Genomic DNA, 18,949 nt, shown 5'->3' with positions numbered 1-18,949 from the left:
ATGCGACATATGCTATAGTACGACCCCAAAATCTGGTCAGGAACCTATCACGCATGGACGCCCTGGCAGGGTGGGTTCATAAATCTCATGCTGTACATTCAGAACCCATGTCATTTTCACGAAACTGCACCAAATTGTAGAAAAAGGCCTAATTATTCCAGAAAAACCATGAAAAGTGGAGGTTCATGTGCTCGTTTTTGTGCTAGCAGCGCCCCCATGCTACATATACCAACGTAAGACCCCCAAATCTGGTCAGGAACATAAGGGTCGCCCTGACAGGGTGGGTTCATAAATCTCATGCTGTACATTCAAAACCCATGTCAATTTCACGAAACTTTACCAAATTGTAGACAGAGGCTTACTTATTCCAGAAAAATAATTAAAAGTGGGGGTTCATGTGCTCGTTTTTGTGCTAGCAGCGCCCTCATGCGACATATACTATAGTACGACCCCAAAATCTGGTTAGGAACCTATCCAAAGTCGCTCTAACAGGTGGGTTCATGATAATCTCATGCTGTACTTTCAAAACCCATGTCATTTTCACGAAACTTGGCCAAATCATAGAAGAAGGCTTACTTATTCCAGAAAAATAATCAAAAGTGGGGGTTCATGTGCTCGTTTTTGTGCTAGCAGCGCCCTCATGCGACATATATCATCGTAAGTCCCCAAAATCTGGTCAGGAACCTATGCAGGGATGCCCTGACAAGATGAGTTCACTTAGGCTTATGCTGTTCATTCAAAACCCATGTCAATTTCACCAAACTTGACCAAATTGTAGACGAAGGCTTACTAATTCCAGAAAAATAATTGAAATTCCACAGCCATAATGATATTATGTGGATGCAAGCGTGGAAAACTCCATATTATTGATATGCACGCTTGTTTGTTTTACCCACTTGCTGTAACCATGTACAAAAATTGATAATGGAGGAAGAAGAATAAATATAAGGAAATGGGAGTTTTGGCATTAGTCTGACGGCCCTCCAAATGAAAAACAAATCTTAATACAATGACGTTGATTGTAGATTGCATGTGTTGGTTGTTGCAGTGGTTGGTAAAGTGCGTGTTGTAAGCTATGGTAAGTACCTCCCCCCCCCCCCCCCCCCCCCCCCACCCACCCCCGAAAAAAAAAATGATTCTCCTTTTGTTACACCAGATTTGGTAATAAGAAAAAATAATATATGAATGGTGAAAGTGATGAATAGTCTTGTTTGATAACACTTTCGTGACCTTGGAAATGATAAAAAAAACGCACATGGCCCTTTCTTTCTGAATATTTTTCACCATATCACTGCAATTGTGACATGTTTTTTTGTTTGTTTGTGTGTGTGGTTTTTTTTTAAAGAAAATGGGGTTTCGAGTGAACCGCATGAGATTCATGCATCCTAGCAGGGTATATCCCTGCATTGGTTCCTGACCAGATTTGGGGGTCTCAGTTACGATGATTTCCGTCGCAAGGAGGCTCTGCAAGCAGTAAAACGAGCACATGAACCCCCCATTTTTACAATTCTTCTGCATTAAGTAACCCTTCTTCTACAATTTGATTAAGTTTCGTGAAAATGACATGGGTTTTGAATGAACAGCTATAGTTTTATGAACCCACTTGTCAGGGTATCCCTGCATAGGTTCTTGACCAGATTTGGGGGACTTACGATGATATATGTCGCATGGGGCGCTGCTAGCACAAAAACGAGCACATGAACCCCACTTTTGATTGTTTTTCTGGAATAAGTAAGCCTCTGTCTACAATTTGGTAAAGTTTCGTGAAATTTACATGGGTTTTGAATGTACAGCATAAGTTTTATGAACGTTGTCCTTTTGCTCACCCCTCAAAACAGAAAACGTCGATGAGAAGGATTTGAGAGATTTCGGTGTTTTCTGCCGCGTGAGGGCGCTGCTTGCTGAAGAATGAGAGTGTAAACCCTAACTTTAAAACCTTTTCCTCGTTTTGGGTACCCTTTTCTGCAATTCTTGCAAATTTGGAGAAAATAACGTGGATTTTGACAGAATTATGGGGATTTACGTTTGTCATTGCAGATTTTGTTGCCGATCATGGTCTTGATCATGTAACGCTATCATTTTGGTACAGGACGGCAGATTAGTCATATTCTTCAAAGTCCCGCAGAAGAAAAACATGCACATGAACCTATGGTTTTATTTACATATTTGGGCTTCGGATGGGTCAAAGTTACGGTATGGAAAGTTTCAAGAAAATGGCATGGATTTCACTTTAACTGAGGAACGTCCTTAAGGAACGTTATAAAATCACCTAAGTACTGGTAAGAAATCGGCCTACCCAGGCTCAATGTGCAAAATAATGTTGGTAAGTTTTTTATATTGTGCGAATTTCAACCCAAGTATCAGTTGCCCAACAAAAATTACCCAACACGCAAAGGGAATGCGTCACCTACACAACAGCGGGGCAAAAAGTGCCCAACTCTCCATTACCAATTCTGTTGGTAAATATTCGCCCAATATCTAAGTAAAAATAATTGCCCATATGTTGGTTTAATCACCTAAACGCTCAATTGGGCGATAATTGCCCAGAATGATTTTTTTTTTCTACCAACCAAGGTATAGCCTACCCAACTAAATTCACCCAATATTTCAAGAGTGTACCATTCATGCAGGGACGTGAACTACATGCGTGGCCGCAAGTGTCCGCTTCAGTTGACATAATGTGTTTATCAATTTTGTGACGCAGAATTAATTGTCCTTGTTTGATCGAGGTTTGTTGCTCCCCATGCATCATCGGTGTTTAAATTCAAAGACAGTTGAGTCTGAAAAGGCACCTCAGCCAAATAAGACCGAAATGGGGGAGGCGGTTAATTTGTCAGTGACGATGCCCGATTACACAATCGTTATTGTCCAAACGTCTGAATGTACTCATTGGTAAGATGCACATATTAGTAGCGGTGGTGAATATTGGATCAAAGATAGACCTCCGTTCATAGTCCATATTATATTTTGGATCAAAAATTTGTCTTCCATTGATTGGTTAAAAGAGCTTCACGTGATTATAGGTATTTTGAACTATTTTAGAGTGTTGGTGTGTTTGACACGCCATGAAGTACTATTTGCAAAATGACGTCACTTTTATGACGACATTTTGCAAATAGTATATACTATTTGCAAAATGATGTCACAATCACCCTTCTTTACAATCAAGTGTACGTGGTCCGTCCACGTCCGGTCCCGAATTCTAGTGTTCAGGTTTGCAGCGGCCATACGAGCGCTTGGATACATGCGACGGGCAACTCTGGCGGTGCCACGGCTGCTACGTTTGTCAATTTCCGGTCTCTCGCACTGTTGCGTATTGCAGGCGCTGCGCTGCCGCATTGGCGCCGCAGTGCGGCTAAGCCTATACATAACTGCGACCAGCCCCAACACGCAGTGTTGCAGTGTAACTGTGTACACGGAGCGTCCCGGGGTTAGGCTAAGCCCATAATGATTTTACTTTTTATTCAAATGTTTGATCCAAAATATAAAACAAATATATTTTGCCTAGTTTAGAGTTTCTTGTTAAAACTATGGGCCTCGGTAACTCCAAACTAGTACTATTCACTTCGGGGCTGCGCCCCTCAGTGAATAGTACTAGTTTGGAGTCACCTCTGCCCATAGTTTTAACAAGAAACTCTCAAGGCCAAGTATATTTGTATAATATGTGTAAAGATTTAGGTCCATACTCCGACACAAAGTAGAAGAAAGAAGTAGTAAAAGAAAGAAGAAATGGCTAGAAGAAGTGGCAGTAGTAGTAGCAGCAGTAGGTCCTATTATCATCATTGTGATGATTAGGCCTATCATCATCACCATCATCATTATCATATTTGATGCTGAAATTGCTCTTCTCCATAAATTAAGTGTATGCAATGCACTTTGAATTACTGACCTAGGGTTATACATGCATATATACTGCACAATGATTCCCAGGGAAAGATTTTGGCCTTGGGGTCAAGTGTGAGGTCAAGAGAAAATGTTCAAATGTCACAATTTCCCCATATTTTGAAAATATCTGAAAGTATTGTAATGAAAATGGATGCTATCAGTCAGTGATTACTGAAGTTGTTGCCGACCATCGGGGTCAATGGCCAAGTGGAAATGCTCAAATTTCCAATAAACTTGCTCATCTAAAAATCTAGGAATCCATCAAAATTAAACCTATAGGAAAATAAACATTCAACAAATTTGTGACAAACATTTTCTTAATTACTGGTATTTACTGTTATTATTTATTTTTTATTATCATCATTGTTTTTTTTTTCTAACTGGCAATAATACACATGTATATGACTATATAATATTGGTATGCATAATGGGGAGGCATACCAGTCGCCATGGCAATATTTCTTGTTGGGTTTTTTTTTTTCTGTTTGCTTGTTCGTTTGTTTTTTTGGTGTTGTTTTGTTTCGTTTCGTTTTGTTTTGTTTTGTTTTGATTTGTTTTGTTTTGTTTTGTTTTGTTGTTGTTTTCGCGCAAGGACACGCCCACATGGCCAAAACTTTCCGCAATAATTACTATGTAACTATAACTGTGCAGCAGGTGTCGGCACGTAGTGAATACACTTAATATTGCGGTACTCGAACTCACGACCGGTGCAATGTCAGTTCAGTCAATTGGAAGGCTGGTACGGCTAGGCTGTCATCACACAGGTTCCACATCAGTTCTGAGCTGTGCAAAGGTACTAGGTACTACACTTCTAGTACTGTAAAAGGCTAGTGGGCCTCTCACTACTGAGTAAGATGGATGACAAACTTGATTTTGAGGATTATTACGAGGAGAGGTGCGGTTCGCCCAAGGAAGACCGTGGGTATGACAATGAAATCGTTGAGTGGGAGCCGAATATGTTCGAGCCGCTTGACGGAGCATCGGGACAATCTGATTTTGAGGATTACTGCAGGTACTCTCGTTACGACGATAACGATGACGATGAAATCGTTGATTGGAAGCCGAATATGCTCGAGCAGCTTGCAGGAGCACCGAGACCGGTAACGACCACAACCCGTACCGCGCCCCGCGCCGGGGTTGCAGGACCGGGAGAATCTGATTTTGAGGATTACAGCAGGTACACTCGTTACAAGGACAGAGCACCGGGACTGGGAAAATCTGATTTGGGGGATCACAAGTACACGCATTACAACTACAAGGACAGGTATGGAGACGATGATGGAATCGTTGAGTGGGAGCAAAATATGTTCGAACCGCTCACAGGAGCGCCGGGACCAGGAGCTGCCGCATCAGCTGAAGGCAGGGCCAGAAATAATGACCGGTAAGTCACAAGTGGCAGACTTTTGTTCAGGTGTGCTAGCTATTAATATAGTTTGGTGTATTAAACGGAACTTGCCTGAATGATCCCCATGGATCACTAGTTAATGGTAAAGACTGGGCCTTTCTGCCTGAGAGGATAAGAGTTCAACATATTTTATTTGACTCATTTTACTCTGATTTCATTTGTACCGTTAAAGGAAAAAAAAAAGGTTGAAATGTTGACATTTGTTACTAAATCATAATGCTAATACAAGGTCTTACTCTGAACGTAGCTGATAGTAGTTCAGAGATCTTAGATATGACCATAGGCAGTGTTTGTCAAATGTTATTAATTGGATAAGGACAGATAAATGGCATTGTACGTATTTTATTCACCAAATCAGATAGGCTGTGTACGGGTTTTACATCGATATGACCTCTAGATCTAGAGCCTATAATAAATGTAGCACACAATTTCAACTCAAAACTACACCTGTGGTACTACACCTGTGGTACTATACCCCATAGTTTACTTCGGTGCCCCCAGTCCTGAAATAAATATCGATATTGGTTATACATGTACGTGTATTTTGTTATGTCATGCTGCAGGCATTTGTGCACTGGTGGCTATACACCAATGCCCAGAGTCAAAGAATCCAGCTGGAACTACCGTAAGCCATCGCAGAAATTCATGCCAACAAGGGACGGATATCTGGAAGAAAAGGGCCGCATCACAGGGCATCCAGGATTTCAGGCAGTGTGTTCGCAGCGATGGGTCAGGGAGACATCCTACAAACAATACTCCTTCACCCAACAGTACAGGGAGGAAGCTCGGCAACATGCAGCAGAATATGAGTAAGATACTAGTACATAGATAATTTTCCCTTTGTCATTATAAGGACTGTACATCACATTTTTTTGTCAAAATTAAAATGTTCCCATTTCAAGAGTATTGCAAGCAAACTCTTGTTCTCTTTGTCTTTGTTTTGGGTAAAGACTAGTGGTAACATTTCCCTATCGCCATGGTGGCTACCAACAAGCAATTACACAATGACTCACGGTTCATCTCAGTGCCACTGTATAGATCTGTTCTATGTTGTAAGAGAACCTGGGCCCCATTTCATAAAAGATTGAATATGTACATTAGAAAATTGAACATAAAGCTTAAAGGGTGTGTACAGTTCTGGTCGAGGTGTAGATCTAGCTTTTCACATTTTGCGAGATATTCAGAAACCACTCTATGATATGTCAAAGAGCATGCAGTTCTAAGGGGTATCAAAAGTTTTTCCGATGAAAATCGGTTTTGAAATGGCTGAAATATCCAAAAACAAGGTGAAACAAAGAGATCCTAATAAAGTTGGGGCATGTCGCCTTTTATTATTAGCACTTTTTGGGATATCTCAGCCATTTGAAAACCAATTTTCATCAAATAAACGTTGAATCCTTCTTAAAATTACAAGCTCTTTCATATTTCACAAGAGGCTTTTCATTTTCTCACTTAGGAATGTTCGAAACATGAATCCCTACCTCAACCAGTACTGTACAGTCCCTTTAATGTTAAAGTTCATTTGTCTGATGCCCGACCTGTGTTTGATTTTTCATCTTTTTGTGCAACAAGGCCCAATTGTGACTAATGTATACCGGTAGTCTGTGCATGCGGGTCATAATTATAATTTTGTTGCTGTGTTACCATGTATGTATTTATATGTACACCCCCCCCCCCCCCCCCCCCCGCCAAAAAACAAAGCAACAACCCAACAATACACATACACACCACACACAAAATGAATATTCATACATGTACATGTCTTCAATCTTCTGTCACTTTTACCTTTTTTCCTGCAGAAAATCAAGACACATGACATACGGACAGCGGGCTCGATGGTACTAGGAATACTTTGGTCATCACATACGGTTTCCACTTCCGTCATGGGCCGTGAACCTGATCAAAAGTATATTCCAATGTGACTTCAGGATTGTTGTCCAAGAGAGATGGAATGGTCAAACTTTGATATTGGGGGTTGTTTGTTGTTTTGTTCTTAAAGGGTGGTTGAGGAGCGGTTTGGGCATGATATGACAATTTATCTTGTATGGATTAACTGTCATACCACCACTTGTTCGTTTTGGCCAAAATTGCCAATATTACGTCTGTATCGTGCTCGTCTAGTAAAGTTACAGATGTAAAGGATGGGACCGTTTGGGTGTTTTATGTTTTGCTTGTACTTCTGTTTACAGAGGGAGTCCTCTTTTGTAGATTTATCTAGGTTCAGCATGATTATGCAATTAAATCACCAGTTTGTTTGTTTTTCTTGTATGGTACATTGTGTTCCAGGAATTTCTAATGTCTGTCACTGTTGCAGGTCATGATACTTTGAGCCAGGTACAAGATACAGTGTAAGTGACTTATGTCAGTGTACCTTTTGTTTATTTACTGTTGTTTTAAAAAAAATGCACTCACTTGTTCAACCACATGTAGAAGTACACTTGTACTTTAATATCTCTTTCTTATTTCCATACTCTTCAATTTCAACACCAGGGATGCATCTTTGCTTTGATTAAAAAAATATATCAAAAAAAAAAAAAAATTTCACTATCATGGTGGCAAGGTTTAGAACAGTATGTATAGTAAATGGAATGGATGTGTATACCAAGGTACCAATACTTGTTTCATGCATTCAAATGTTATAAAATGTCCAATGTATTTGTCTCTTTGGTCATATGTAGGTTCAGGGCATTTGTACAGTTTAAGACCAAAAGTTTGGGTGTACTATTAATGTGTTCCTACACATACTGGAAATCTGAGACTGTTATTACTTGTACAGGATATGTGTTTGCAGTATGTTTGTCTTTACACCGTAGGCATGCTGCTCAGTGATAGTGGTGATGGCTACCTTGCGGGCGGCGATTCTTCATCACTGTCATAGTCGGTATTCAAAGATGACAGCCAGTTCCTGCAACATAAGCTATTACAGAAAAAAAAAAGACAATTGTGAAAAATGTATTTCTCCCTAGAGTGCTTGTGCCTAATTACAGTGGAAACTCGATATAACGATATGGTCGGGACCGAGTCATTTTCCTCGTTATAGCCGATATCTCGTTATATCAGTAGGCATAAAAGAAGGCATAACATAAAGACAGTAATTCGCACATGTGGGACTACCCATCATATTTCAATCAATACTGATAACTTGATAATGTGTGTGAGGGAATTACTCACCTTTATGGGTAAAAAGATGTTTTTCGCCAAGGAAATCCAATATCAAGAATGTGTTTCTTATTAATTGTACATGTTTGAATTTGTAAATTTATATAGCTTGCGATTGTATCAAGATCGTCCGTGTGGATTGGGGTTGGATTGGTATGTGGTTATCGTATGGGTGTGTGTTGTGTGGAAAGCTTGAATATGGTCTGCACAATGCTGTGTGTGTATGTGACACATTCTGTATGTACATTATGACTGCGTGTGTGTGAAGATGGGAAATTCCCTACGTAGAAGGCCAATCACAGCATCAGACTGCCTCACACCTGCTAAACGTCATGACGATGTCATGTATACATATTATGGCCGTCCCACCACATTTTCTGCTTGTATCAGTGTGCGCGCACACACACACTTACACGTACAACATGCAGTGCTAGCTGGAGTGCACTGAAGAAAATGATTGTGTGTACAAGACAGTTTTTGGCGCATCAAGCTTTACAATCTCGGAAGATGATAGCACAGGCGAAGTAAAGCTTTATCGAAGGCATTTTGCTTTACCTCGCTATAGCAGGTTTGATTGACTATGTTTTTCTTTGTTTGGAAGTCACAAAATTTATCTCGTTATAGCAGTTATTTCGTTATAGCCGATCTCGCTATAAGAGTAGCATTTTACATAGACTTGTGTGGAAGGAAATTTGGGACCGAGAAAATTTCCTCGTTATAACCGATATCTCGTTATAGCAGTGTTCGTTATACCGAGTTTCCCCTGTACCAGCATTGGTACAGTATTCATGTTTCAAAGAGTTATCCTCTGCACTTTCACTGATAAGTGTTACTGGTAATACATGTAGTACTGTTATGTATACTTGATTGACAAAATGAGAGAACATTCTCTATTCTGGTGCATTTTTTTTTTCTTTTGTCACTTGACAGTCTTTTTCCAAGTATCATATGAGTGGATGGCAGATTTAGACACATATGAGAACTGTTTTGACTTGAATTGAGCCAACAATATTTTGGCATGTGTTTTTGTTTGTTTTCTGAATAAAATTTGCCAAAAGTTCAAATGAACCCACTGTCATGATTTCACTTAGCTGTGTTTGAGCGTTCAAACGTGAACCACTATCAAACAAAACATATCTGTTTTAGGAGCTTGTAGTGCTCCTCTGGCGTGGTTACAGCATGGTACACTTTAAGGGAGTGTGCTTGACAGCACCCTTAGTCTTCAAGAGTTATCTCAAGAACAAGTTTAAGTAATTGAAGACAAAATGAACAAAATAAAACCACCACAAGTCAATCAGACAAGAGCAACAATCAATCGCTCTCCCTGCACTTACTTTTCGCACATCACAGGTCACGTCATTCATTACTCATGTTGCCTTTTTTAACTAATCAGTGACAAAATGTTTAAGAAGGCCTTTACATACATGATGCATATTAATTTGCTACTTATGATCAAACTTTTTCAAAAGTCAACTAGTCTTTGTGCTGATTTAGTCAACCTTGAAGTTGAATTCTTCACTAATGAAAGGTGAAACAGGGAGAATAAAGTTGAGGAATTATCAGTAAAATATGACTAAAATGGTAAAATTTTCATTTCTCATTACTCTGAGAAAGTCGCCTGCTTTTGAATCTTATTTGTGACTTGTAGAATATTCAGGTCCAAGAGCAATCAGACAAATCCATGCATACACACATACTTACACACACACATAATTTGTGCACAGATGTTGGCACTTCAAAAAATCAAAGAAAAAAAAAGCATGAAGAAATCTTTTTGTTGCCATTATTAGGCTGACAAGAGTTCTTTATTTTCCCTGCTTTGTACACTTTCTAGACTTTTGGCTTAGACCATAAACTCTACAAAGTAGTTCAGTCAGGATGGCTGCTGCAACGGTGTAGTCGATTTGGTTGAATTGATGGATTGAGGCTGTTGGGTAGTTGTATGTGCAGACATTGGTTGTTACATAGATCTGCCGGAAGTGGTGTTGCATCTATTTGCTCTGTGATTGGCGGGCACTCTCGCGCAGGGAGGCAGACCTCTTGCGCTTGAGGACGGCGTCCCTCTTCTCCTTCTGCCTCTGGGCCAGGAGCTTGGCATATTCGGCGGCTTCCTCCTTGTTGCGGGTGGCACGGCGGCGCTTGATGGCCACATTGTGTCGCTTGCGCTGCAGCCGCTGTGGGGTGATGAGACGCTGGATCTTGGGGGCCTTGTATTTCTGCTTCTTTCCTGTGGAAAGAATGGACAGAATACATGACACACTTGGCCTACTTGTTCTCATGATTCAAATCAACTCCTTGAATATCACATATACTAAACAAAAAATCTACAGAATATTTTGGAATCACTATCTGAAAGCAAGAAGACTTCCACTGAAACAGGAAAAAGCTTTATCCATGTATTTTTTTTTAAAGCAACTTGACAATAACTGCTCTTAATTCAGTTTCACCTTTGACATTTCACATTATGAAGAAATCTGAAACAGGAAAAAATGTCAACAGAAGGGTGGTGGTGAAGCTTCAGCCATATATTTCTGAAAAAGCAACTGGATCATGATTTCAGATTTACCTTTAATAAGTTTCACATTTTCATAAAAGATCTCAAAGAAAAAAAATTATCAGAAAGAGGGTGTTGACATTTCCATAGGAGATAAAAAAGCTTCATTCATATACAGTGCACTCCCGTTACAACGAACACGGTTATAACGAAATTTCGTTATAACGAAGTAAATCATCTGGTCCCAAAATTATCACCATTAAAGTCCATGGTACAAAATTCGCTTATAACGAACACGGTTATAGCGAAATTTCCGTTATAACGAAGTCTTTTCCGAGCGCCACAGACAAAGAAAAACAAAAGAAATGTGCTCCGTTATAACAAAATGCGAATTGCTTTCGAAAATACGTAGCGGAACAAGCATTTACAGCGTCTCTGCATGGGTGAACACTTCACACCACTGTGTGTTCGCTCCTTGCGTAACGCACAGTTTCTGAGGGGAACTTGCGTTTATTATTGTAATACAGATATCCCATCACATTTCACATAGCTTTCCAGTGTATGATGAGTATTCAGCAAACATAATATGATATATATACGTGGTTCCTTGTTTTCGTTATATATTGTATTTGTTCGCGGTTATAACGAAATTTCGTTATAACGAAAGAAAACTGCCGGTCCCGAGCATTTCGTTATAACGGGAGTGCACTGTATTTCCTCACAAAATATAACCTTGATTTCTCTTCATTCAATTTTACCTTGGACATTTTACATTATAAAGGAGGAATCTAGGAGACTTTAGAAAACAGAAAATTGATAAATTGATATCTCCACACAAAGGAATGCAGCATGGCTACAGCCAGATACGTGTATGTCTCAAAATATCGCATGTGACAATGACTTCTCTCTTGTAATCTAGATTTCATTCAGGTTTTGATAATTCATGAGAACTAAGGGTGGTGAAGTTTCTTTTTAAGTCAGAAAGTTAGGAAGTGCCTAGGAAAGACAGAATTGGTATTTTGAAATTTTTTCCTTTGAACTTCTTAATGCAAATTAGGCCATCTTTATCCCCGCCCACGTCCTTTCTTATGCCAATACGAAATGCAGTATCATAAGGAACCAACCAATGACAAGCAGTTACTATTAGACGTAGGATTTAATATACGTGTATGTGTGCGCGGCAGGTCCCTTTTCTCATGTCCATTTCACGCATCAAAGTACAAGTTGCACGCAAGTACCTACTGTAAAAACGGATATTTTTGCACAACTAATTTTTTGCGCTTGGCCGCGTAAGAAGATTTTTGTGTGTTTTTAATTCGGCGGAATCAAGACATCAACTACTGGAACATATGGCAAGCAAAAAATATTCGGGTACTTTCATTCTTGCACTAGTTTCTAGTAGCACAAACTGCGCAAAAATTTCCACTTCTGTATCATGATGTTTTGCAGCTTGCTATATCTTCAACGTACTTGGGACAGGGGTGGGGCTTTCCTAAATATCTTCCTTAAATTCTTTCCTTAGTGCATTCTAGAAAACCAACTTCTTCCCAAGTCAGAAATTTGCATATCTCATCGTCATCTGCATACATGTATATTCCTAAGTTTCGGAAAAGAGAAGTTAGGAGGACACTTAGGAAGAAACTTAAAAAGAAACTTATGAAGATTTTCAGAATACCACTTGAGACAAAATCCTGACTTAGGAAGAAATTTCTTCCTAGGAAGGATTTCAGGAAACCACCCTGAGACTTCTGATATATAATGACTGCACTCAATCAACAGGAAAGCTGATTGGAGTTTGATACATCAAGCATGAGCAATAAAGTGACACACTTCTCGAAGATGCTAGCACTGCACAAGACTTACCTTCCTTCAGTGGTAGGGGGCGGCGAACCAAGTACTGCCTCACATCATCCTCCTTTGAAAGGTTGAAAAGCTTGCGGATCTTGCCAGCACGCTTGGGCCCCAGCCTCTGGGGAATTGTCTTGTCAGTCAGACCTGGAATTTCACCCTCACCTGGCACAGGGAATCAGCAAGGGACAAAGAACATTGCGAGTGATATCCAAACAAAAGAGAAGAGAAGGATACAGTGGACTCTCGTAATGATGAAGTGCTCAGAACCAGCAGTTTTCTTTTGTTATACAGTGTATATCGAAATATTGTTATATAACTGAACAAATAAACAATAAACAACATACAGCCGATAATGTTGGAGCCTAAATTTTCACTTCGTCGTAACCAGAATTTCATTATAACTGTGTTCGTTATAACGGGAGTGCATTGTCCAACATCATAAAGTTGCCTCTCACCATTATAAACTCTGGCCCAGTGAAATCACTTTGTTAAACACAAATGCTGTTATACAGGGGGCTCTCATTAAAATGCTAACAGTTAAAACAAAATTTCATTCCAACACAATCTTATTCCCTCCCACTGATCGCAGAAGAAAAGGTACACACCTTTCTTGACGATGACCAAGTTCAGCACAGACAGGTTGGCATCGACGATGCATCCCCTGACAGATTTGCGCTTGCGCTCTCCCTTTCTCCTGGGACGGTAGCAGGAGTGGCCCTTGCTGAGGAGGAGTCGCACACGTCCATTGGTCAGAATGCCCTGCTTCATGGGGAACCCCTGCTTGTCGTTCCCACCACTGATGCGAACGATGTAGCCCTACAGTAATGACAAAAGAAATGGCAAAAATTGACTTTCTGATAAAAAGAATGTGTTTAAGGTACTTTTTAATCACTAATTTCAATGACTTGATCAACAGCGTACATAAAGTTTATCACACCAGAATAGGGTGGTGAAAAACTATTAAAAGATTAAAAAAAAAGAAGATTCTCACCATGATTTAATAGCAATTTCTGTTTAATATGCAAAACACAGCACAATTACAACTACACATCCAGCTTCCACTATGCCAACATCATATCAAATTCATGTCTTCCTCTGTGACATGGTGCAATGATCATAGCAAATCCATATTCACAACATAACATTGGTTGGCAAATACATGTACTGGGTATGCCAATAGGAATGAAAGAGAGGGTCTGAAGTGCCTCTATATATGAAAGTACTTTGTACACAAAGGGCCTGGACTTTGATACTACCAGGGTCTGAATTTAGGCATTTTTCCTGAAAAACGATATCTTTGATGCACATGCATGTATGTTTGGCTGACAGAGTATACGACGACCAGAGCATGCAATTGATTTCATTACTGCAAATAATCTACCAAATCACTAAATAGTGGTTAACCATCCAGAAATAAACATCCCATCAAAACACTAACAACAGAGCATGCCAGGTGACAAGCAAAATTACAAATAAAGCTATGTTGTTGTGAAATCATGATAACCTCACCATTTGCCTCCCTACCCCCCCCCCCCCCCCCAAAAAAATAAATAAAATTGAAAACAAAATTAAAATAAATACATTTGTGGAAAACAGACAGACTTGAACCATAATGCACATTAAACTCCCCCCCCCCCCCCCCATAAAAAAAAGTACCTTGGTACCTGGATCCTGTTTGACATATCACTCCAACCAATATTAATAACCAATAAACTTTTCCAGCAGGCTGGTTTTCTGCAAAAAAACTGTAAAAATGTGTTTGCCTGAAGTGGCAAAGAGCTTTAAAATAAAACAGTTGGATGGATGCCTGCATCAAATCTTACCTTCCACTCATCGCCGAGGGATTCAGCACTCATCTCTGTAGCCATACGCTTGTCATAGAAGGCTCTCAGCTTGTGCTCATCGTCCACCTCGATGAGCTTTTGGGTGCCCACGGCCGGATAACTTACGTTCAGCTGGAAGTATGTGGAAATTGCAACACAGCAATGAGATCACAGGTTATTTTCATCTAATAATGAGAAACAGTTAACTCAGCAAAGCCCAAAGTAGAAGAAAAACAGGGTTCAAAGAAAGATATTTCCTACCATCCTGTAAAGTCAAGCCATGAGATATATGTACTAAAATGGATCTTTTCACGCAATGCACCATAAACAAAAGCCCAAAGGATTAAAAGAATCTTCTGAAAGCAGGTTATGATAACAATGCCTTGAACCTGCCCTAAGAAATTAGACATGGGGTTATCCATGCTTACACCACAGTGGGATCGTCCCCCTACAGCATCGTATAGCCTAGTCTTAAGAGCTCTATAGGACTCACTTCTGTCTTTCTACGATCTACTACAGAGAGCCGTAAAAGTAAAAAAAAAAAAAAAACAGATAAAAGACTCCTCCAGACAGACAATCTTTCTCTAGTAGAAAGGATGCTCTAGCATGGAAACCAATTTGCCCACACTCAATTATCACCAAAGTATTGTAGTATAGAACTTTAATCGAAGTGCAAGCACTGGCCACTGCACTTAAAAATACCTTTTTGCTTATCTCTGTGTGTTAGCGTATGGACACAGCGCGTCGACGAACTGGTAGCTATTGTTCTTTTTCTTTTCAGCTACACATGCGCGTATTGCTTAGGGATTGTACATCGTGCAGCAAGCAGAAATACTACGTCGCATATTGCCCTTATCAGCGAAAATTGTGCCGGGTATTGCCCTGGAAAATCATGAAAACTGCGGGTACACAATTGCGTTAAAGAATAATCTTGTCTATGATATATGAAACGGTTGAAAATGATTTGCCTGATTTGTTTACAAGTTGGAAAAACCCTTACCAATGCTTAAACTGCCGCAAACGGGATATTTAACTCTAACCATTGTTAGAGTCTAGCGAAGGCAACAAAGCGCATTTTTCAGCAGCGTTGTATGTGCATAGAACCACCAGTGCGCGTAGGGATTAGACACGTCTAGTTAGCAGGGAGGTGAAGCTCGCTGTTATGATTTTGTGACTACATAATCTTCTATTCAGGACACTTTGGCCTCCAAAAACAATATAGATCTAGACCTCTAAGTCTAACAGTTAGGCCCTATATCAGTCCGGGAAACCCGCTCATGAGGACCGCTCCCGCGTACAAGGACTGCCCCGCCTCATGAGGACTGCCCCCACGCCTCATGAGGCCCATGGGGGAACGCCTCATGAGGCCCCCTATTCCCTTCTATTCATCTCACATCTGACTTATAAATTGTCGCAACTTTGCACGGTGATTTTTAGTTACACACACGTCCACTATCCATGATGAAAAGGCGTGGGGGCGGTCCTCATGAGGCGGGGCAGTCCTCGTATGCGGGAGCAGTCCTCATGAGCGGGTTTCCCGGACTGATATAATGGCCCGAATTCACGAAGGTGGTATGGTATAGGCAGGTATCCTATTACTAGGCACGTCACTCGCGCGCACCCAAAAATCAGCCATTTCAAAATGATCGTGCGTGTTCGGCCATTTTCATGTGAAGTGAGTGATGATACTGGGGTGAGAAATCACGATTGTTTTGTCAAATTTTTGAATGATGAGAAATAAAAACATACATATTTAAGAAAAAAATATCTGTTTCTTGCGTGTCTGTGTTGATGTGTGTCTGTTTTTGATGACAAATACGAAAAAAAGAGGCTTGAAGCGCGGCTTACCGACACGGTCAGGGAAGCTCGAACGGCGATATCTCGGTGGCAACCTCCGCGCCACGCAATTTCGTAACCTGTTTGTGTGTGCTTTCTGCATCGTTTCCGGGTGCCACACGTAATATATCTGGAAATGAGGTTGCCAATCACCAAGCTGTATACCTTGGCATCGGGTACCGAGTCCCGAAATTTTCCAAGATAGCGACTCGCGCCGGCAAGCGACGGGAAGGCAAGAAGATGTACTTTTTTACCCGAATTTGCTCGAATATCTAAATTTCGATATCAGATTATTAATTTTGAAGTATTTTCCTTTCATTTGATATATGATTCATTTTTCAATTATTTTCATGGCATTTGGGACAGCTTATTGTTTTCCGCCTTCCACTCTTTTTTGCACAACTTCCTACGCTACGCTACGGCCGCGAACCACGAGTCAGGGTTTGACCTTGTGCAGCGCTATGCCTATCTTTTACACATGTTAGCTGGACTTAGTTAATTTTTCAACAAATTTGACTGGCCCGTCAGTGATTTCATGACCAAATTGAGGTATTTCCACGCTTTATTACAAGAAAATTACAAAATTCTGAATGCTCATTTTTTCTTTTCTTTGTGGTATGTCCAGCTTTCTAGCAACTTGACGGTGTTTGGGCAATTATGAATTTATGAATTTTTTTAAAATACTGGGTCAAAATGTGCCAAAAATGCAATTTTCCCAAAATGGCTGAATTTAGGGTCTTTTTTCGAGTCTTATTTTTCGCATAACTCGAGAACGAAAAAACGAATTTCAATTTTTTTTTCTGTTTTGTGTTTCTTTTATGCCCCTCCTTCCTCTGCAAACGGTTTTAAGTTAAAATAAAAAAGTTTTAAAAATGGTGTGATATGCCTACTATTACCAAACAGTATCCTATTACCGAACGCGTACATTTTCAATGGAAGCCCGTTAAACAACTCGTATAGCGCATCCATTGCACTACGCACGCGCTGTTGCTCACAAGGGAGGCCGGTGCAGAAAATTGCTAAACTGCAGCAAAAAAAGTTAAGTATACAGTACAAATTTTAGTAATAATCGCTGAAATGTTGATGTTTGTTATTCTGCGTTAATAACATTGACCGAAAATGCAATGCCTAAATTTCCCCATACAGAGGGGGCATGTTCGGTATTACAATACGATTTGCGTCGGTAAAAAGACACGGTTTTTGTGGAAGGGTTATTTGAAATACTGATTTTGTCAAGTGCGTGGCTTAGTTTTCAAATAATACTGTTACAGCTAAATTTATCAGAATTTTAACTATCTTCTAACGTTAGTTTGCTAGGGGATCTTTCGCTAAATTGAAGCATAATGTTGCGCGTCTGGAGAAATTAAATAAAAATCGTTCGGTAATAGGATACACCTCCATACAGATGAAACCATGGACATGGTTAATGGACAAAAACCGTGGAGAGCCAAGTGTAGCAAGGAATATTTCGTTACGAAATCAGTCATTTCGTCGATGAAATGATTATTTTGTATCTCCTGTAGCGTAACGAAATGACAACATTTTGTAACTAAATTAAATGAACATTTCGTCCACGAAATAATTATTTCATGAACGAAAAGGTGAATGCTGGAGATAACGTTTGGTAAATGTGCGTGCGCTGCGTGAAGGAATACTGTAGTGTAGGTTGTATATCGGTGGTTGTTGAAACTTGTGAAGAGGCACGGGTGGCAAGTATTACAAATCCACCTCATCTGTTCATATCAATCATCAATCTTAGAAAATTTGTGAATTCGATATGTAGTAATAACTTCCAGAACTATGGTGTACTTATCATTTCTTTACTTTAGGGGGTTTGAAGAGGAGAAAAAGTGGACAAAATACCTTCATCCTGACTCTCGTCGCCTACGACCATGTAGACATATTCAGAAAAGGGAGTTCAAAGGTGAAACGGGCCGGGGTGGGAAAGACGTACGTAACCTCCAATCCAGGAGTTTCATTCAAAAGGACGTGCAATCACTACTGGTACAATGTAAACAACAACAAAGAACATTTTCCTTGATTACATGCACTTTGTACGTATAATCGTTACGTTCGAGCTCCTTGTTCTATGCGGCTTTATAATTATAAATGGAGTTATAATAAAATTTTTAAACGAAGGACGTGTTATCTCAATCGCTATTTGGAAAAAAAAAAAAAAACCAAGAACTTGAGAAGGTACTCAAGTATACAAAAGCGATTCTAGAACTTTCCTGTTTTATGTCAGGTTTCACGACACGATTTTCTCCGTCTGTTTTGCATAAATGTGTGTGTGTGTTTGTGAGTTAGATAACAGAGTTGGTATCCGGTTATTGAAAAAATGAGATGGACAAAATGAATATCTATTTTCATTTATTCATACGTATAAAGAAGATACACAACGGAAAGTAGGCTATAAATGGCTAAAACTGTATGATTTAAAAGGTTGGCTGTATAAAAGATATTCTGCCATTGGCGAACTCGCGGGGGAGGGGTGGG

The 18,949-nt window shown here is 39.9% G+C and overlaps 1 protein-coding gene across 1 annotated transcript; it reads right to left on the bottom strand.

Annotated features, from left to right (window-relative positions):
* Window positions 1-10,218: 10,218 nt before the first annotated feature.
* Window positions 10,219-18,366, bottom strand: LOC139712503 (small ribosomal subunit protein eS6-like). Its single transcript, XM_071624321.1, has 5 exons — window positions 18,317-18,366; window positions 14,618-14,749; window positions 13,400-13,610; window positions 12,807-12,956; window positions 10,219-10,676 (listed from the first exon to the last, which is right to left on the bottom strand). The coding sequence occupies exons 1-5, from the start codon at window positions 18,320-18,322 to the stop codon at window positions 10,441-10,443; spliced, it is 735 nt and encodes a 244-aa protein (XP_071480422.1). The 5' UTR covers window positions 18,323-18,366; the 3' UTR covers window positions 10,219-10,440.
* Between the last annotated feature and the right edge of the window lie 583 nt (window positions 18,367-18,949).

The sequence above is a fragment of the Diadema antillarum genome, unplaced genomic scaffold (assembly GCF_040938485.1).
Source record: "Diadema antillarum isolate AM-2024a unplaced genomic scaffold, OU_Dant_1.0 scf00000041, whole genome shotgun sequence".
NCBI classification, from domain to species: domain Eukaryota; kingdom Metazoa; phylum Echinodermata; class Echinoidea; order Diadematoida; family Diadematidae; genus Diadema; species Diadema antillarum.
Note: the sequence above shows the minus strand (reverse complement) of the source record. Positions and strands in the feature narration are given on the sequence as shown.

What these genes read in the sequence shown, in the direction of transcription:
- LOC139712503 (XM_071624321.1), bottom strand. An exon ending in CCCTCGGCGATGAGTGGAAG is followed by an intron (nt 13,611 to 14,617) that starts GTAAGATTTGAT and finishes TCATTACTGTAG; the next exon opens with GGCTACATCGTTCGCATCAG. An exon ending in CCCCCTACCACTGAAGGAAG is followed by an intron (nt 10,677 to 12,806) that starts GTAAGTCTTGTG and finishes TTCTTTCCACAG; the next exon opens with GAAAGAAGCAGAAATACAAG.